This window comes from Carex rostrata, chromosome 1 (assembly GCF_964058835.1).
Source record: "Carex rostrata chromosome 1, lpCarRost1.2, whole genome shotgun sequence".
Taxonomy (NCBI): domain Eukaryota; kingdom Viridiplantae; phylum Streptophyta; class Magnoliopsida; order Poales; family Cyperaceae; genus Carex; species Carex rostrata.
Window position 1 is genome coordinate 19,467,351 of NC_135918.1, and position 22,192 is coordinate 19,489,542.

Consider the following 22,192-nt stretch of genomic DNA (forward strand, 5'->3'; position numbering starts at 1 on the left):
GGTCTGTCTAAATTGCTGCTGGCAGCATTTCGGCAGAGGTGCTGCCGGGGCTATATTTAGCCTTGTGATGTTCAAACAACAAATCCAAACTGTTAGATGTTTAATCTATATTATAATCTACTTGGAGACCAAATTTTACATTTTTTGGATTTTTTTTACTATATATTAAGCTGGTTTGAAAACTGCTGATTTCAGTAAATTTCTGCAGCATTGAAATCAGCGGTTTTCAAACCAGCTTAATATATAGTAAAAAAATTCCAAAAAATGTAAAATTTGGTCTCCAAGTAGATTATAATATAGATTAAACATCTAACGGTTTATATTTGTCGTTTGAATATCAAAAAATAGAAAAAACAGTGGCAGCACCGCCGGCAGAAATGCTGCCGGCAGCAAATTAGCCACAGCCTATATATATATATATAATTTTTACTTCTACTTTTTATGAAGTATTAATGACTCACTTAAAAAAAATTATAACCATTTTATTTGAAAAAGACAATTCTTGAAGCACTTCAACACGTAACTAAGGTTCTTTATTCCTGGCCCAATTAAGGAGCTTTCTCTTTTCGTTTTTGTAAGGACACAGATATGATAAATAAGCATTAAAGAGCAGTCAATCACACAACTACAACATCTCCTTGCTAGTTTGTTCCTTATAAAAGGGATCATAACATCTCTGGTGTACTCTCACCTATCAAACGAAAGTCACAAAAAACGAAGAGGGAGTAATAACAATGCCCAAAACTTCTTTTTCTTTTTCTTCTTTTTTTCTTTTTCTTCTTTTTCTTTTTCTTTTTCTTTTTCTTCTTTTTTTCTTTTTCTTCTTTTTCTTTTTCTTTTTCTTCTTTTTTTCTTTTTCTTTTTGAAAGATAATGGGTATACTACCGATTTCATTACGAAATCAAAATTAAACATGTATAGATATCCAAAATGAAAACATGTCACAAGCATCATCCTGTTCTTGTTCACATTACAAATTCCACCATAAACCAAGTACAAAAACCTATGCATTTTTTTAGTTAATTATTCAAATCTGGAAATATATTGACACTGAAATTAATCTATTTGTTCAATTTAAGTCCAATACATACATATCTATTAAACCCAAAAGTAATTATCTGAAACTAACTCCATCCAATCCGAATACAAACTAACTTATCTGATTTGCCAGGTCTATTAGTCAATAAGTTTTGTAATATTAGTTGCTCATATTGAATCATGTAAACTGATAATGTGCGTTGTAAGTTGTTTAATTCTGCTCTTTTCTTAATTATGAGTCTCAATATATTCAGTATTAAAAATAAGAGGTCTACTTGTCATTTTGAAATTGATTTTACTAAATTACATATATAATAATTAAGTTACACTTTTTTTTCTAAATTACATATGCCTTAATTTGTTCTAAATTAAAATAAAATTAAAAAGAAAATATATTGTGTTTACTCCTACTTTTTATTAAGTATTAATGACTCACTCAAAAAAAAATTATAACCATTTTATTTGAAAGAGAACTCTTGAAGCACTTGAAGAGCAGTCAATCACACAGATAGTATAAATCTACTACGTAGCTTTCTTTTTTCCTGGCCCAAGTAGCTTTCTCTTTTCCTTTTTGTAAGGACACAGATATGATAAATCTACTACGTAAATAAGCATTGAAGAGCAGTCAATCACACACTACAAGATCTCCTTGCTAGTTTGTTCCTTATAAAAGGGATCATAATATCTCTGGTACTCTCTACCTATCAAACGAAAGTCACAAAAAAGGAAGAGAGGGAGTAATAATTACAATGTCCAAATCTTCTGTTGAACCCCCAGCAAAACCTGATCCGAGGAAGGTGCTCTTCAATGAAGCAATGAATCGCAATTGGGACAAGGTGAAGCTTCTCTACAGAAACGAGGCAGTCCAAGGCGTGCCTATTACACGTGCCAATGACACCTTGCTTCATGTTGCAGTTTCTAGTGCCCCGGAAAAAGTAGTTTTAGAACTCCTCGATTTCATTCAGCCTGAAGGTATTACCACTTTATATCTATTAAAAAAAATCAATATGCTATATATATAATAGTTATATACCAGGTACCATATACGGCTATGTGATGTATCATTTAAAATTCTGCCTTTTTAATATAATGCAAACCCTTTGGTTCCTCTAGTTGCCAAAACTGTTGTGGGCTCTCCAGGAAGTTACTGCTAACATATGTACATATACATGTTTGATGATTCCTTTCTAAGTTGCCAACTTAAACATCTTTGTTTCTAATTGCCCAATTACCTATTTTCAAATCGGCACCTAATTAAAAGTTGCTGAAAAGAATTTGAAATAATATATGTATTAATTAACTAATCCTTTAACATATAAATAATTAGCTGAGGCCCTTGATGTTTTATGGACACAATAATGCAATTAATAATTGGTTCTTTTAATATGGAATTAAAATGTTTTACCTATAGCTTTTGGATAAAAACTATATGTGGAGCCCAGTCGGCAGTATAAGAAGATTAAATACTGAATAAGGAAAATTTAAATTCTGTAGGATCCTTGAAATATATCATGGTATATTAGAGACGAACCTGGAAACATATTCATTCAAGATGAAATAAATATTATTTACTTAAAAGTCATAAAGTGATAAATTTCAAACAAGGTGACAATTGTGAACAAATAGAACTCATGAGATTATACAATATTATAACACATGCAAGAAAGGATGATACAGTCACTTTTTATCAAATTTGGCAGAAGGTTATAACACGTACACTTCGTCAGTCCCTATTAATTACTGTTAATTATAAACTTAGTTATAATTAAGAAGATGCATGTTTAAAAGAGTAATTTATGAAGTTAATCCAAAAGGATTTTTTGGAACAAAAAAAAAATTAATTCGGAATTCTACGAGTTGCTTCGGAAAAGGTGTATATATTGTAATAGGAGGTTTGAAATACCTCATGTCTTTCATGCCACATCGTACCTCACATTCTTTAATAGTCATTTAATTTTTTGTTGGAAAATTCAAATGCTATGTTAGGTCAATATATACATAAGAAATTCATGTTGTATGTGTAAGAGAGAAAAATGATAGTTTTATATCTCAATAGTCAATACTTCACCAAAATTTATTTATGTTCATATCCAGTTTGAGAGGATACTGACAGAAAATTGGCCTTGACATGCTTGTTTGTAAAAAGGAAGTTAAAATATGATTCATTTAATCCATAACCATGTAGATCCCAATTAAATTTTCATTTTGAATTCTAAGAATATTTGATGCAATTCTCACAGATATGCGGAAAATCTTGAACAAAAAGAACAAAAATGGGGATACCCCACTTCATCTGGCGGCGGCTATCGGACTAGAGAAAGTTTGCAGGAAGATTGCAAAATTGTGTCCAGACATGGTAACCCGTGCACGTAACAACCTTGAGGAGACTCCGCTCTTTTCGGCAGTGCGTCACGGAAATAAGGATGCCTTCTTTGAGCTTGAGCTTGCCATCCATAAGAATCAAAACCTGAAAATTGATGAAAAGGACTGCTTATTAGAGAGAGACGCTAGGCACTGTAGGAGAGATGATGGTAACAATATCCTTCACTACGCCATTAAAGGGGAACAATTTGGTATGCGCTTTTTCTGCAGAAAAATATAAATAAAATAAAAAACTAAGCCATAATATAATTAACTATTTAAATGTATTGACTGTAGATTTGGCATATGAGATCATCCACCTATATCCCGTGTTGGTGAACTATGTCAATTCAAGCGGAGAAACTGCACTCCACACTCTGGCTAACAAGCCTTCTGTTTTCAAGAGTGGAGCTCGCTTTGCCTTTGGCTTATATGATACGATTATATATCATTGTACTTGAAACTTTTTTTTTTACATAAATTACTTTAAATTTGAGGGTGATACCATTTTCAATGATAGAAATCTAATTCTTAACTGTGATTTTACCATAATAATAACTGCTATATGGTGCTTCACAATTTGACTACTTTATTCAATAAATTACATTAATATTAATTGTAACACCATTTTCAGTGATTGAAAATTAATTGTTAATTGCAATTTTTACAATTATAATAATTGCTATGTGGTGCTTTACAATTTGAGTTGAGAACATTTGATACTTTGATTGTAGGTACAATTACAGAACCACTCAAGTATAGTTTTGTTAATTACTTGGAGAAAGAAACAAAAGGTAGAAAGGATGCACCATCAGACATTCTGCAGGAAGATGAAAATAAATTACTGCCGCCAACATGCAAAGTTTGTATTGACCTATATTCTCTGATGAAGCATTCTATCAGCTTCATATTTAATACTAATGGTATGAGAAAAAAATACTCAATATAATTAACCAAAATAAGAACAAACTGTTCATATAGATCTTTTCTTTTTTTGTCAACTAAACTTTCACATTTGCCCTATTGCAGCTTGTAGCTCAAAAATTGGTACCTATAAAGCTTGGTGCACTGATGTTGAAAATCCATGTATAGTATACAAACTATCATGATATAATCATACCAATAAGCTTTTCATTCTTAGACTTTAGTAAATCTTGGCTACTAAACTTTCATATTTGCTATTGCAGCTTCTAGCTTAGAACCTGTTGCACCTTCTAGCTCAGAAATTGGTAAGACACCTAATTCTGGTGAAGAAGATCCATGTGTAGTATACAAACCATTATGATATAATTATACCAATCAGTTTTTTCTTAGAATTTTGTAACATGATATGGTAATTTTTAATGAAATCTTACTTGTGTTAATAAATTTTTATCTGTTTTCCTTAATTTTATCCTGCACGAAAGCTGAAGCACAAAAGGAACAGAAAAGATGGTACCCGAAGAACCATGATACGATGATTTTATTTTTCAAGATGATCGTTAAATTGATCGTTAAGCTCCTATTAGTTGTTCTTGGGATAGGTACGTACATGTATATATATATATGTTTGCATAATTTCTTCAAGAAAATGTCAAGTTATTCTTCGACACCAATTAACTGCTTAAAGTTCTTGTGATCAGTATTAGTACCCTGATTGAAAAATGTAATTTTATAATTATAAAAAGCTCCTCCGATTGAAAATATGAATAAGATGAACTAGTTGTTCTTATAGAAGGTATATGAGGAAGTAACTAATTATAAGCTCAATATGCACAGTTCAATTTTATTTCTAGATGAAGTAATTACTGTTCTTTTCGAAGTTCTTAAAATTCTAGAATTGCAATTTTTGTCAGAAAAGTAAAATTTTGGCTGATAAAGACAAATGGCAATGATATTCATATTCGATGCTTGCTTACACTTATTTGGTTCATGATGATGTACAAACTTCATTTAGACAATAGAAAACAAGTATTTAGAAATAGAGGAAAAAACAAAGTATAAACATAGTATTACAGTACGACTACTATGACATCAATGATATTTAAGCCTAAATATCGCCATCTCAAAATCTATTGAATCGGCTTCAAACGACAAATCCAAACCGTTCAAAATGATCTACTTCATGAGATGTATTTACATTCAAAATTTATTGATTTTCGATGGCATTCAGCATGAAGTCAAGTGGTCAAAGAAAGAGGTTTTAAGGTTATTTGAATGCATTCATTTTTTTGTTATTTTTTTTACTATTTGACTTGATACTATATATCATCAGAAATTTATAATTTTGCATATAAATGCATCACCCGTGAAGTAGATCGGTTTGAATGGTTTGGATTTATCGTTTGAGGTACGTATATCCGATAGATTTTGAAGATTGGTGGCATATGCCACTGATGTCATGGTTGCCGGACTCCATAGTAACAACTATAATTTCCCGGTACATGGCCAGAGAAAGAAAGATAGGAGTATGATTCTTAATATAACTTGGTACAGTTAATTGAGATTCTATTGAATGAAAGAAAAGTTGCCTATTATTATCGACCTTTTGCTCAGCTGTTTACAATATTAATTTAGTATATCATTCTGACATTCTGTGAATAACGTCTTCCTAAAGGGTTAACGAGACCGCAAAGAATTAGGAAAATTAAACAACAGCACAGAAATGCAAAGACAATAATGAATGAACTGGTGGGTCATTCAACACTCTGGGAATACGAGGAACCCAGCCAAGGAAGGGAACCACATGATGATAGTTCTCCAGATCAGACGACACCAGTACCTGAAGCTCCTGATCCTGATCCTGGTATTGATACCTTACTTTTCAAGCATAAAATTATAGAAAACAAATTCATTACAGAGTCACCATACAAAACTTCCTATGCATACTGTTATAAAAGAGAGATGAGAAATCAAAAGCATGTTGCTACACGTTTTGTTAACATATATATATATATTACAATTTTGTCTACATGTGCTACAGAAAGCCCTGTTTTGGTAGCTGCAAAGAAGGGAATAACAGAGATTGTGGTAAAAATCCTTCGCAAGTATCCAGTGGCAATTTTTGATCAAGACAAGGATGCAAAAAATATTCTTTTATTGGCAGTGGAGCATCGCCAGGTCGACGTGTATGATTACATGCTGAGTGTTCCAAATTTGGAGAGTGTATTTGGGACATTAGACAAAGAAGGGAACAGTGCTGAGTGCTCTACATCTTGCAGCCAAGCTCAGTGATAGCCGCCTGTGGAGCACTGGAGCGGCAATTCGCTTACAATGGGAGATCAAGTGGTACAAGGTGAGATCTCTCTCTCTCTCTCTCTCTCTCTCTCTTCTCTCTAAAAAATGGAAATAAATAAAATATAACCTTAATATATGTAATTTTGCGGTGTGTAGTATGTGCAAAGTTCAATGCGCATAATGGGCAGAGGAAGATCTACCGCAGCTAACCATGCAGGAAAGATGCCAGAAGAGGTGTTCATAGAGACTCATGATGCACTGATTAAAGAAGGAATCAAGGGGCTAACAAATACTTGCCAGCTTTCTTGCTCCGTGGTGGCTGCTCTCTTTGTAGCCTTTCAATCTGTCAGTGCAGTTCCAGGAGGTGTAGCCGAGCAGTTTGGTTTTCCAATCCTCATTAAAAAAACAGTTTTTCAGTTGTTCGCCATCTCATCCGTTCTTTCCCTTTGCTTCTCTGTTACATCTGTTTTCGTGTTCCTTTCAATAATCATCTCAAATTTCAAGGTAAAGCACAACCCCATGTAAATTAATGTGTGCCCCATATGTCTTAATTAGAACGTCAATTTCTTCGTATTTCCTTTCTTTTACTTATGCATGCAGAACTTTGCGATGTATTGCTTAATAGTCTGTTTAGTAAACAAAATTAAGAAAGAATATACAATTTGTTAATCTTTTAGTATGAGGATTTGTTGGGCAATATATTTATTAGGTTTTTATTAAAGACGTACCTCAGCAGGTAAATGAACTGTTAATAGATAAAGAATTCATAACTTGTCACCTTTTGATGTTTCAACATTAGAAACTGAAATTCTTATAATTGATTTGGTGATCAGGTATGGGATTTCGAGAACAAAATTCCAGTGAAACTCATCCTGGGGCAGACCTCCCTCTTCATGGCAATTGTTTCTACACTTGTTGCATTCTGTGCTGGAGACTTTTATGTTTTTGAAAGTCTCAAATTTGGAGCGTACCTCATATATGCCATCATGTGCTTTTCTGTCACTTACTTTGCCGCTGAACACTACCCATTATACATTAACCTCATCAAACAAACAATAAAGAAAGTTGCAAAGCCTGAGATGGTGCAGGACGATAGTGGCTAGCTTCACAATAATATGATCACCATACATAATTATTGTAACTCGTATTATATTTTTTCTTACTTAATAAATCATGATGTGCTAAGACTTTTGATTTTTATCTACTGTTTGGTTAGACAGAAAAATTATTCGGGATTTCTGGTCGTTATAGCTCTGGAATGTTTTAACTTTTAAGTTTGATGGAATTTATTTTTCAACATTTTAGAGTTCCTGAATTGCTTCATGTTTTGGTTTGGGATGTAATAGGGTCGATCAATTTTTTCGTAGGAAATACAGAGGAAAGCAATTTCTGAAAGCATTCAAATATAACTCATTTGAAAGCCATAATTAATCCATTTCCTTATTCCAACGGTCAAGGAAAGAAAGAGGAATTCAATCCATCCAGCCCTAATCCAGATTTCAACTAATTATTGCTTAATTTTTTAAGCCCAAATTAAATATAGTTTCAATTATGTTTATTTTATCATTTACAATTTCAAATAATATTTTATTTTCATTTCTTTCGTTATATACAGTAATATATAACTCACATGCTGTAATGACTTGCAAAAAAGAAATTCCCCAAAAATAGAGACGAAACGAAACACATAATAGCTCAGTATTATGGAATAAATTACAATTTAAATATATATTATATTGTGTACTTAATTTGAACTTTATGTCAAAAGAAATTCTCAAAAAAACTGTCCTATTTAATACAAGGGGGACACTACTACAGAAAAACACTTCTATATCGGTTGAAATCGTATTCCGCCATTCGCTTTTGGACTGTTACTTATCGCCCTGATAGAAAATGCACGCACATATGTCATCAGCTGAAACCAAAACTAAAATGTCCTGCATTTTTTTCTGCTCCTAGGACGGAACAAACTAAAACGTCCCACATTTTTTTTTCTGGCGGATGGGACAAACTAAACCGTCCCTTGGTTTTAATTTTTTGCTCTTAAGTTAACTTGATTAAGTGGTGGATTAGAGGTCATAGAGTGGGAACCGTCCCGTGGGTCGTGATAAAACAACTCATTCTGCCTATATATGAAATTTCTGTCAAATCGATCACCTTTCACTATATTTTATTTATTTATTTTCTATTAATAAAAATATCGGTGCATGACCCTAGAGAAAATCAAGAATATATATCACATCTAGCCCGCAATTTTAAACATTTATGAACCCTGGCTTCCCCATTTGATTTCAAAATATGACTGAAGTAACCTTCCTCACAATTATCTATGTTTTATTTTTGGCATTTTAATAGAAATTGTAAGTACTGTCTCATCAGAAACATGCCCCCCATGTTGGAAGTTCTTCTTTATTTAAGAACAATGAATATATATTTTATTTTAAGTAAAAGGGATACATAATTATGTTTGTTTAAGATGACATATAGGAGATATCCTATTATGAAATTAAAAGTGAATATGAGAAAAGAGTAAATAACAAGGAAGTATACTTGACATGAAAATTGCCAAGCACCATGCCAGAGCATTTGATTGCCGCCACAGCAAATTCCTCCTACAACATAAACAAATACTTCTTACAAAGAGAATGGGAAAAAAGGGAAACACATTCTTTATCAAATTGTATTATTTTAGATGGCTTTATTGAAAAAGTACCTTGACAATAATTATATGAATTCTTGGATTGTGATTTGTGCTTTAATGGGGTTTTCTAACTAGCACTTCTATTGATTGAAAATTACATGGTATAAAGGGGTGATTTTGCATACCTCTCCGCACTGCAACTCAAAAAACTACCTCAAAATTTTATGTTAACTGCCAAAATAAATATTATAAACAATACATAATATCACAAATACAAAATGAAATTAAAACTTGAATTTATGTTTTGGAACTCCTAATTTGAATACAAAAACAAAATGTTTATCTACTGCCAAAAATAAATCATTCCATGGCTTATGATTAAAAAAAGTTGAGTGGTCTAAAATCTAAAATTTCAAACTAATATGGGTCAATTAATTAAAAGAATGGTTAATTAAGGCATTTTCAAATCCAAAAAGACAAAAAACAAAAAATAATGGATTGATTTTTTAGTTCTTGGACCATTGACTTATTAGTGGGGCTTCTCTGGGTCACTGACAAAGATCCCACGTGCATAGAACGTATAGAATAAACCACAAAAGTAGATGTGTCAACAACTATGAAATGGATCAAATGGAAGCATTTTCATATCCTTATCAATTATTTTACAACAAAGAACTTTATTCTTATTCATATCCAATAAACTAACTAAATGAAAAAAATTATCTTATTCATATTTATTTTATCGAATACGATATATCAGATATTTTTTTATTTTAAAAAAAATGATTTTTGCAATACAATAGTCAAGAGGTGTAAGCAAATTGGATACGGACATATAATAGAAAACAGGAAAGTGTTTTTGCTAAATCGTATCCATATCTATTTTAAATTAGTTGCTTGCCTTAAAAAGTGAATCCTTGGAGGGTACCAGCTGCATCATAAACAAAGCAGGGTTAACTAAAAAGAGTCTGACAATTGCTTTCTAAATAAATCTCCGAGCGCACTCTCCAAGTCAGTGTTATCAGAACCGGACCGGATCGGTCGGTTTGACCGGAAAAAATCGGAACCGGTCACATATCCGGTTTGGTTCATTTAAATTACCACTTCAGCAATTCTATCGGTGAAAATCGATTTTATCGGCCGGTCTTCCTATAATGTCGCTAGATAAAACCGTGTAAAACCCGGTTCAAATCAAATTTGATATTTCTTCTTCATATCTTGTTCTCATAATATTGATTTCACGTATCTTCCACTTTTGCTAGATTCTCTATTTCTTGCCCTTTTCTTCACACACATAGATGGAAAGAACTGCAAAATTAGCTCTCCTTTCTCCTTCATTTTTCTTGTAGTGTATTGCACAGTGGCTCAAGGACGTTCTGAAGGCTAATAAGCTTGAAACGAAATCACCAAAGAATCAACATCAAATACCGTAAGTAATCTATTTCATCATTTAATTCAGATTTGTAGTCCATGCATTTGAAAAGCTTGAATTTTTGAGATGATTGTATTGAATAGATATAATGCATTGAAGGTGTTTGATGAAATGCTCAAACCAAAATAGGATTTTATATGAGGGTAATGGAGTTGTCAATGATTGTATTTAGTTGAATATTTGTCACTGAAGTTTCTGATTGTTCCTATCAAGGGTTTTATAGTTGATTTTATCTGTGTGAAAGAGATATTGCTATTGAATATTATGTATGATTTTCAAAGGACCCTTCATTAAATAGTGGAATCAGAGCTTAACAATAACCAAGTACATCAAATTAGTTAATAATAGAGGCTTGGTGGAACATGAACACTGTAAAATAAGTTTTACATTTGATCTACTTAATCTTTATATTTCTTCTTTTTCTCATGCATATCATCTAATTTCGAATATCATGTTTATAATTGATAACTACGTCTATATCAGTGTCAGAACACTATGAACCAATCCCAAGATGCACCCCAAATTTGATACCATGCAATCAAATAAAGAAAATATAAAATGACTTGCTACTGGTACCAAAATACTCAAATTGACTCTTTTTACAAGTCAGAATGAAAAGAGCACTTAGACTTAATATTATGCCAAACTGTTTCACCCACCAGTAAAGGACACTTTCATGGACAAACATAAACAATTTTCATATTTAAATTTTTTTTTTTTTTACAATTTCTAGTGGCACTTCAAAGTTCAAATTTTAAATTCAGAGGACATCACTGTGACTGGTACAACATTGCACCTTATCCATTGAAAAATGATGAAATAAATTATCTAAAATGCTATAAAAATTAGGAAAACATATATGGCCTCTAGACAGATTGTGTGTGCATCTGTGTGATAAAACACCTACATTAAATAAGAAAAGATACAAAAATAAGTACATAGTACAAGTTACATCTGTGCTATGGATTGACATTGAGGTGACATAAACTCTCAAGCTAGTTCAGTAACACAGAATATCAGCTTTACCAATCTGATCTCAATAATGCTATGCCACAAGATTCAACTTCAGATAATTAAAATGCTAAACTTCTATTATGTTGCTGGTTTTCTATTATTTTTTTCTTGACATGTTTCTCTTTGTTAGAGCTGGTTAGAACTGTATGTTTTATTTAATCAGATACCTACCCTCATTCTTCATATTAATATGTGCTTGGGGACCAAATTTTACATTTTTTGAAATTTTTTTATTATTTATTAAGCAATTTTGAAAGTCCCTGATCTGATGGTCCAGAAAATTTTACTGTTTTTTACTGTTCACAGCAAAACAGCAATTTTCAAAAATACTTAATAAATAGTAAAAAAATTCCAAAAAATGTAAAATTTGGTCTCCAAGCACATTTCAATATGGATTAAACATCTAACGGTTCGGATCGGTCGTTTGAACTTTAAATCGTGATTTATAGTGCAATGCACCATAGCCCATCTCTCTCTCTCTCTCTCTCTCTATATATATATATATGAGGAGGGATCGGATTACACCATTTTTTTGGTGACACCGGTTACACCCTATGTTTATAAAGTCCAAACAGTCGATCCAAACCATTCAACTTGTTGGATATGTTAAAATGTGCTTGCAGATCAAATTTTACATTTTTCTGAATTTTTTTACTATTTATTAAGATGGGTACAAAAATTCAACGGTCTGAATATAGCGATTTTGTTAAATACTTAATAAATAGTAAAAAAATTCCAAAAAATGTAAAATTTGATCTGCAAGCACATTTTAACATATCCAACAAGTTGAACGGTTTGGATTGACTGTTTGGACTTTGAAAACTTTGAAAATGGAGAGTGTAACCGGTGTCACCAAAAAAATGGTGTAATTGGATCCCTCCTCTATATATATATATATAGAGTTAGGCTGGGGTGCTATGGATAGCATAGTGGCCTCTATGCTACGACTCAATATTCGAGTTTTCAAAATCCAAACGGTCGATCCGAACCGTTCATCTTATTCTCCATATTAATATCTGCTTGGAGACCAAATTTTATAATTTTCTGAATTTGTTTACTATTTATTAAGCCACTTTGAAAATCGCTAATCCAACGGTTTTACTGTTTTGTGCAGCCACCGTTGGATCAACAATTTTGTAAAATACTTAATAAATAGTAAAAAAATTTAGAAAAATGTAAAATTTGGTCTCCAAGCAGATATTAATATGGAGAATAAGATGAACGGTTCGGATCGACCGTTTGGATTTTGAAAACTCGAATATTGAGCCGTAGCATAGATGCCACTATGCTATCCATAGCACCCCAGCCTAACTCATATATATATATATATATATATATAGAGTAATGCTACGCTACTTCGCGAATTAAAAGAGCTGTTTTAATTCGCGCTCATATCTCTAGTTTTGAAGGCCAAATAGCCGATCCAAACTGTTAGATGTTTGATCTATATTAAAATGTGCTTGGAGACCAAATTTTACATTTTTTGGAATTTTTTTTACTATTTATTAAGATGGTTTGAAAATTGCTGTTTTTATTAAAATTCTGCACCATTAAAAAACAGCGATTTTCAAAACATCTTAATAAATAGTAAAAAATTTCCAAAAAATGTAAAATTTGGTCTCCAAGCACATTTTAATATAGATTAAACATCTAACGGTTTGGATCGGCTATTTGGCCTTCAAAACTAGAGATATGAGCGCGAATTAAAACAACTATTTTAATTCGCGAAGTAGCGTAGCATTACTCTATATATATATATATATATATATATATATATATATAGAGGTAGGCTAATATACAATCGATTGTTCCTGAGGTCCCGTACAACCAAGTCATTTTTCAATTTTTAAAGTTCAAATGATCGATCCAAACCGTTCATCTTGTTCTCCATATTAATATGTGCTTGGAGACCAAATTTTATATTTTTCTGAATTTTTTTATTATTTATTAAGCCACTTTGAAAATTGCTGATCCAACGGTGACTTCTGATTTTACTGTTTTGTTAAGCCACCGTTGGATCAGCGGTTTTCGAAGTGGCTTAATAAATAGTAAAAAAATTCAGAAAAATGTAAAATTTGGTCTCCAAGCACATATTAATATGGAGAACAAGTTGAACGGTTTGAATCGATCATTTGGACTTTAAAAATCGGAAAATGAATACTTCACCAAAATTTATTTATGTTCATATCCAGTTTGAGAGGATACTGACAGAAAATTGGCCTTGACATGCTTGTTTGTAAAAAGGAAGTTAAAATATGATTCATTTAATCCATAACCATGTAGACCCCAATTAAATTTTCATTTTGAATTCTAAGAATATTTGATGCAATTCTCACAGATCTGCCCGAAATCTTGAACAAAGAGAACAAAACTGGGGATACCCCACTTCATCTGGCGGCGGCTATCGGACTAGAGAAAGTTTGTAGGAAGATTGCAAAATTGTGTCCAGATATGGTAACCAGTGCACGTAACAACCTTCAGGAGCCTCCACTCTTTTCGGCAGTGCGTCACGGAAACAAGAATGCCTTCTTTGAGCTTGAGCTTGCCATCCATAAGAATCAAAACCTGAAAATTTATCAATACAGCTTATTAAAGAGAGACACCAGTCACTGTAGGGGAGATGATGGTAACAATATCCTTCACTACGCCATTAAAGGGGAACAATTTGGTACGTATGTGCTTTTTCTTCAAAAAAATATAAATAAAATAAAAAGTAAGCCACAATATAACTGACTATTCAAATGTATTGATTGTAGATTTGGCATATGAGATCATTTACCTATATCCCCGGTTGGTGGACCATGTCAATTTAAACGGAGAAACTGCACTGCACACTCTGGCTAACAAGCCTCATGTTTTCAAGAGTGGAGCTCACTTTGGCTTATATGATACGATTATATATCATTGTACTTGAAACTTCTTTTTTTACATAAATATATTACTTTAATTTTGAGGGTGATACCATTTTCAATGATAGAAATCTAATTCTTAATTAATTGTGATTTTACCATAATAATAATTGCTATATGGTGCTTCACAATTTGACTACATTAATATTAATTGTAACACCATTTTCAGTGATTGAAAATTAATTGTTAATTGCAATTTTTACAATTATAATAATTGCAATTACAATTTGAGTTGAGAACATTTGATACTGTGATTGTAGGTACAATGACAGAGCCACTCCAGAATAATTTTGTTAATTTCATAAAGAAAGAAACAACAGGTAGAAAGGATGAACAACGAGACATTCCGCAGGAAGATGAAAATAAAGTAATGCCAATATACAAAGTTTGTATTGACCTATATTCTCTGATGAAGGGTTCTATCAGCTGGATATATACTAATGGTATGAGAAAATATAATTAACCAAAAATAAGAACAAATTGTTCATATAGATCATTTCTTTTTTTGTCGACTAAACTTTTATATTTGCCCTATTGCAGCTTGTGGCTTAAAAATGGGTATCTATGAGACTTGCTGCATTGATGTTGAAAATCCATGTATAGTATACAAACTATCATGATATATACCAATAAGCTTTTCATTCTTAGAATTTAGTAAATTTTGGCTATTAAACTTTCATATTTGTTATTGCAGCTTCTAGCCCAAAAACTGGTAAGGCTCCCAGTTCTGGTGAAGAAGACCCGTACCAGTCTAACAGTATTGTTCAAGAAGACTCATGTATAGTATACAAACCATTATGTTATAATTATACCTACCAATTTTTTTCCTAGAATTTAGTAATACTTGGCTTCTAAACTTTCATATTTGATATTGCAGCTTCTAGCTCAGAAACTAGTAAGACTCCTAGTTCTGGTGAAGAAGATCCATGTGTAGTATACAAACCATTATGTTATAATTTTACCAATCAGTTTTTTCTTACAATTTTGTAACACTTGGCTAGATTCTTAAGGTTAACTAATGGTCTAAAACTGTTAATCTAACGGAAAGAGACTTTCATATAACTATTTGTATGAAAGACCCTATAAAAATGTAAATGAAAAATGTTTTAACTATATTTACCTCCCAGTATTTAATGAAGGAGAAATCCAATGTCAATGTTTTTGGTGTTCTCTAGCTCATGAACACAAGTCCATTTTTATTAATAATTTAAAATATAAATTCAGATAGTACATGTGAACCATTGATCTTGAATTATTTTTAAAGTAATGGATTTTCGTTAAAGATTGTAATTTTAAACTTGTGTTTTACTAAGGATGAAAAAATCAACGGTGGAAATGAATCACCATAAACCATTGATTTCTTGGCTTCTTTATATGTACGAAACAAAAGTCAAAATTTGGCATCATTACTTTCCTCCACAAACAAAAGAAAGATAAACTGTTTTGTTTTAAATTTTGTGCAAGGAGAACATAAATGGGCATTGGATCATTCTATTTAATTTTAGTTTTGTACACGCGATATATTAATTTTAAGATATACTTTTGTCAATTAAATCTTCAATTAAATTTTAAGATATAATCATTGAGAATTTCTTTTTGTTGTGTCAAGGACTACTTTTGGCAGCATGACATGCTAAGGTTTAAAAGCATAAAATGATTCATGAAGGACTAAAACAATAATACATCACGAAATTTTTGGAAAAATGATAACATGATATGGTAATTTTTAATGAAATCTTACTTGTGTTAATAAATTTTTATTGTTTCCCTTAATTTTATTCTGCATGAAAGCTGAAGCACAAAAGGAACCGAGAAGACTGTACCCGAAGAACTATGATACGATGATTTTATTTTTCAAGATGATCGTTAAGGTCCTATTAGTTGTTCTTGGGATAGGTAAGTGCATGTATATATATATGTTTGCATAATTTCTTCAAAAAAATGTCAAGTTATTCATCGACACCAATTAACTGCTGAAAGTTCTTGTGATCAGTATATAGTACCCTGAATGAAAAAGGTAATTTTATAATTATAAAAAGCTCCTACGATTGAAAATCTGAATAAGATGAACTAGTTGTTCTTATTCTTATAGAAGGTATATGAGGAAGTAACTAATTATAAGCTCAATATGCACAGTTCAATTTTATTTCTAGATGAAGTAATTGATGGTTCTTTTCGAAGTTCTTAAAATTCTAGAATTGAATTTTTGTCATAAAAGTAAAATTTTGGCTCATAAAGACAAATGACAATTGTATTCATATTCGATGCTTGCTTACACTTGTTTGGTTCATGATGATGTACAAACTTCATTTAGACAATAGAAAACAAGTATTTAGAAATAGAGGAAAAAACAAAGTATAAACATAGTATCAGAGTATGACTACTGTGACATCAGTGATATTTAAGCCTAAATATCGCCATCTCAAAATCCATTGGATCGGCTTCAAATAACAAATTCAAACCATTCAAAATGATCTACTTCATGAGATGTGTTTACATGCAAAATTTATTAATTTTTTATAGCATTCAACACGGAGTCAAGTGGTCAAAGAATGATGGTTTTAAGGTAATTTTAATGCATTCATTTTTTGTCATTTTTTGACTGCTTTATTTGATACTATATACCATCAGAAATTTATAAATTTTGCATATAAATGCATCACTCGTGAAGTAGATCGGCTTGAATGGTTTGGATTTATCGTTTGAGGTATATCCGATAGATTTTGAAGATTGGTGGCATATGCCACTGATGTCATGGTTGCCGGATTCCATAGTAACAACTATAATTTCCCGGTGCATGGCCAGAGAAAGAAAGAGAGGAGTATGATTCTTAATATAACTCGGACCAGTTAATTGAGATTCTATTGAATGAAAGAAAAGTTGCCAATTATTATCGACCTTTTGCTCAGCTGTTTACAATATTAATTTAGTATATCATTCTGACATTCTGTGAATAATGTCTTCCTAAAGGGTTAACGAGACTGCAAACAATTAGGAAAATTAAACAACAGCACAGAAATGCAAAGACAATAATGAATGCACTGGTGGATCATTCAAAACTCTGGGAATACGAGGAAGCCAGCGGTGGAAAGGAACCAGATGATGATGAGTCTCCAGATCAGACGACACCAGTACTAGAAGCTACTGATCTTGGTATTGATACCTTACTTTTTAAGCATAAAATTATAGAACACAAATTCATTACAGAGTCACCATAGAAAACTTCCAAATGCATACTGTTATAAAAGAGAGATGAGAAATCAAAAGCATGTTGCCACACGTTTTGTTGACATAAATTACAATTTTTTTTAAGGTTGGCGGTGAAATACCGCCAACAGTTGTATTAATAGTAAAAAGTTATTTACATAGGCTCAGCAAGCCTTTCATTACAGCAACTATAGTAATTAACTCGCGAATATTGACAAATTAAAAGTTTTTCAACATGTGCTTTAGCAAGCTCTGTTTTGGTAGCTGCAAAGAAAATAATGAATGAACTGGTGGATCAAAAAATATTCTTGAAATACAAGGAAGCCAGCGGTGGAAAGGAACCAGATGATGATAAGTCTCGAACAGTTATCATTAATATCGCTTCCCCTCCATGGAGGACACCAGTAGAAGCTACTGGTCCGGGCAATGATATATACCTTACTTTTCAAGCATAAAATTATAGAAAACAAATTCATTACAGAGTCACTATACAAAACTTCCTATGCATACTGTTATAAAAGAGAGATGAGAAATCAAAAGCATGTTGCTACACGTTTTGTTAACATATATATATATATATATTACAATTTTGTCTACATGTGCTACAGAAAGCCCTGTTTTGGTAGCTGCAAAGAACGGAATAACAGAGATTGTGAAAAAAATCCTTAAGAAGTATCCAATGGCAATTTTTGACCGAGACAAGGATGCAAAAAATATTGTTTTATTGGCAGTGGAGCATCGCCAGGTCCACGTGTATGATTACATGCTGAATTTTGCACCTTTAAAGAGTGTATTTTGGAAATTAGACAAAGAAGGGAACAGTGCTCTACATCTTGCAGCCAAGCTCAGTGATAGCCGCCTGTGGAGCACTGGAGCAGCACTTCACATACAATGGGAGATCAAGTGGTACAAGGTGAGATCTCTCTCTCTCTCTCTCTCTCTCTTCTCTCTAAAAAATGGAAATAAATAAAATATAACCATAATATATGTAATTTTGCGGTGTGTAGTATGTGCGAAGTTCAATGTACAGAATGGGCGGTGGAAGAACTACCACAGCCAACAATGCAGGAAAGATGCCAGAAGAGGTGTTCATAGAGAGTCATGATGCATTGATTAAAGAAGGAATCAAGGGGCTAAAAGATACTTGCCAGCTGTCTTGCTCCGTGGTGGCCGCTCTCTTTGTAGCCTTTCAATCTGTCAGCGCAGTTCCAGGAGGTGTAGCCGAGCAGTTTGGTTTTCCAATCCTCAGGAAAAAAACAGTTTTTCAGTTGTTCGCCATCTCATCCGTTCTTTCCCTTTGCTTCTCTGTTACATCTATTTTCGTGTTCCTTTCAATAATCATCTCAAATTTCAAGGTAAAGCACAACCCCATGTAAATTAATGTGTGCCCCAGATGTCTTAATTAGAACGTCAATTTCTTCTTCGTATTTCCTTTCTTTTACTTATGCATGCAGAACTTTGCGATGTATTGCTTAATAGTCTGTTTAGTAAACAAAATTAAGAAAGAATATACAATTTGTTAATCTTTTAGTATGAGGATTTGTTGGGTAATATATTTATTAGGTGTTTATTAAAGACGTACCTCAGCAGGTAAATGAACTGTTAATAGATAAAGAATTCATAACTTGTCACCTTTTGATGTTTCAACATTAGAAACTGAAATTCTTATAATTGATTTGGTGATCAGGTATGGGATTTCGAGAACAAAATTCCAGTGAAACTCATCCTGGGGCAGACCTCCCTCTTCATGGCAATTGTTTCTACACTTGTTGCATTCTGTGCTGGAGACTTTTATGTTTTTGAAAGTCTCAAATTTGGAGCGTACCTCATATATGCCATCATGTGCTTTTCTGTCACTTACTTTGCCGCTGAACACTACCCATTATACATTAACCTCATCAAACAAACAACAAAGAAACTTGCAAAGCCTTAGATGGTGGAGGACTATAGTAGCTAGCTTCACAATAATATGATCACCATACATTATTATTGTAACTCGTATTATATCTTTTCTTACTTAATAAATCATGATGTGCTAAGACTTTTGATTTTTATGTACTGTTTGGTTAGACAGAATAATTATTCGGGATTTCTGGTCGTTATAGCTCTGGATTGTTTTAACTTTTAAGTTTGATGGAAGTTATTTTTCAACTTTTTAGAGTTCCTGAATTGCTTCATGTTTTGGTTTGGGATGTAATAGGGTCGATCAATTTTTTCCTAGGAAATACAAAGGAAATCAATTTCTTAAAGCATTCAAATATAACTCATTTGAAAGCAATAATTCATTTCCTTCCAACCGTCATAGGAATTGAATCCATCCAGCCCTAATTCAAATTTCCACTAATTATTACTTCATTTTTTAAGCCCAAATTAAATATAGTTTCAAGTATATTTATTTTATCATTTACAATTTCAATACATATTTTATTTTTATTCTTTCGCTATACACTAATAATTAATTAACTCACATGCTGTAATGACTTGTAAAAAAGAAATTCCCCAAAAATAGAGACGAAACACATAATAGCTCAGTATTATGGAATAAATCATAATTTAACTTTGTAAATATATATTATATTGTGTACTTAATTTGAACTTTATGTAAAAAGAAATTCTAAAAAAAACTGTCTTATTTAATACAAGGGGGGCACTACTAGAGAAAAACACTTCTATATCAGTTGAAATCGCGTTCCGCCATCGGCTTTCAAACCGTAGCTTATCACCCCAATAGGAAATTCACACACATATGTCATCGGCTAAAACTGATAGAGTTCAGTTCCAACGCCATCGGTTGAAAAGTTAGGAACCGATTGTTAAATCAGTCGTTTAATGTAGAAATACCATCGGATCTACTTTGGTAATCAACCGATGGCGATCCTACATTTGTTTATACCATATCAAATGAGCCTAAAAATTTAGATAATCAATTTTTTAAAACCCTAAACCCTAATTTATCAATATTTCTAAAATAGAATTAACAAATTAATAAAATGAAATATAATCGATCATTTGATAACAAATCAAATCAGAAATTATTGTCAATTAATTGATTTCTACTTTTTTTTAAAAAATTACCTCATGAGGAGACAAAGTCAGCCGAAATATAAGAGAGGGTGGGGCGGAGCCGAAATTTGCAAAGCCGGACTGGATAAGCCAACCCGTCCGTGAGAAAGCATGCGTTGTGGTGGGATCGAGAGTGCGAGGTGGGGCTGTTTTTCTTTTTTCGGTGGGAGACAGCAACAGATTTATTTTCCGGTGTGGAGATAGTGACAGAATGAGGAGAAAGAAGGAGATAGCGACAGAATGAGAAGAAAGAAGGAGATAGCGAAAATTTTGCTATACTTGGACGGGAAGAACTACCCGTCCGATTTTTTTTTTTTTTCCTTTTTTCTGCTCCTGGGAGGGGACAAAGTAAAGCGTCCCTCGTTTTTATTTTTTTATTTTTTTTCTGCTCCTAGGACGGAACAAACTAAAACGTCCCGCATTTTTTTTTTCTGGCAGACAGGACAAATTAAACCGTCCCTCGGTTTTAATTTTTTGCTCTTAAGTTAACTTGATTAAGTGGTGGATTAGTGGTCACAGAGTGGGACGTGTTATATTGTCCCGTCCCGTGGGTCGGGATAAAACAACCCGTTCTGCCTATATATGAAATTTCTGCCAAATCGATCACCTTTCACTATATTTTATTTATTTATTTTCTACTAATAAAAATATGGTGCATGACCCTAGAGAAAACCAGGAATATATATCACATCTAGCCCGCAATAATTTAAACATTTATGCACCCTGGCTTCCCCTTTTGATTTCAAAATATGACGGAAGTAACCTTCCTCACAATTATCTAAGTTTTATTTTTGGCATTTTAATAGAAATTGTAAGTACTGTCTCATCAGAAACATGCCCCACATGTTGAAAGTTCTTCTTTATTTAAGAACAACAGAGAAGCAAAGGGCAAGAAGGGATGAGATGGTGAACAGATGAAAAAAAGTTCTTTTACTGTAGATTGGAATACCAAACTGCTGGTCTACACCTCCTGGAACTGTGCTGACAGATTGAAAGGCTACTGTAGCAAAGAGAGCGGCCACCACGGAGCAAGACTGGCAAGTATTTGTTAGCCCAGTGATTCCTTCTTTAATCAGTGCATTATGACTCTCTATGAACACCTCTTCTGGCATCTGTCCTGCATTGTTGGCTGTGGTAGATCTTCCTTTGCCCATTATGCGCATTGAACTTCGCACATACTACACACCGCAAAATTACATATATTATGGTTATATTCTATTTATTTCCATTTTTTAGAGAGAAGAGAGAGAGAGAGAGAGAGATCTCACCTTGTACCACTTGATCTCCCATTGTATGTGAAGTGCTGCTCCA

General features: G+C 32.6%; 1 protein-coding gene across 1 annotated transcript; it reads left to right on the forward strand.

The window, feature by feature from the left end:
• Window positions 1-6,057: 6,057 nt before the first annotated feature.
• Window positions 6,058-7,718, forward strand: LOC144572859 (uncharacterized). Its single transcript, XM_078322573.1, has 6 exons — window positions 6,058-6,184; window positions 6,362-6,498; window positions 6,560-6,673; window positions 6,772-7,119; window positions 7,325-7,351; window positions 7,449-7,718. Exons 1-6 carry the CDS (start codon window positions 6,058-6,060, stop codon window positions 7,716-7,718), a joined length of 1,023 nt encoding a protein of 340 aa, XP_078178699.1.
• The last annotated feature ends 14,474 nt before the right edge of the window (window positions 7,719-22,192 follow it).

Coding starts and splice junctions, on each gene's coding strand:
- LOC144572859 (XM_078322573.1), top strand. CDS start 6,058: ATGAATGAACTGGTGGGTCATTCAACACTCTGGGAATACGAGGAACCC. Junction 6,185..6,361: donor AGCTCCTGATCCTGATCCTG/GTATTGATACCT, acceptor CATGTGCTACAG/AAAGCCCTGTTTTGGTAGCT. Junction 6,499..6,559: donor TGGCAGTGGAGCATCGCCAG/GTCGACGTGTAT, acceptor TTGGGACATTAG/ACAAAGAAGGGAACAGTGCT.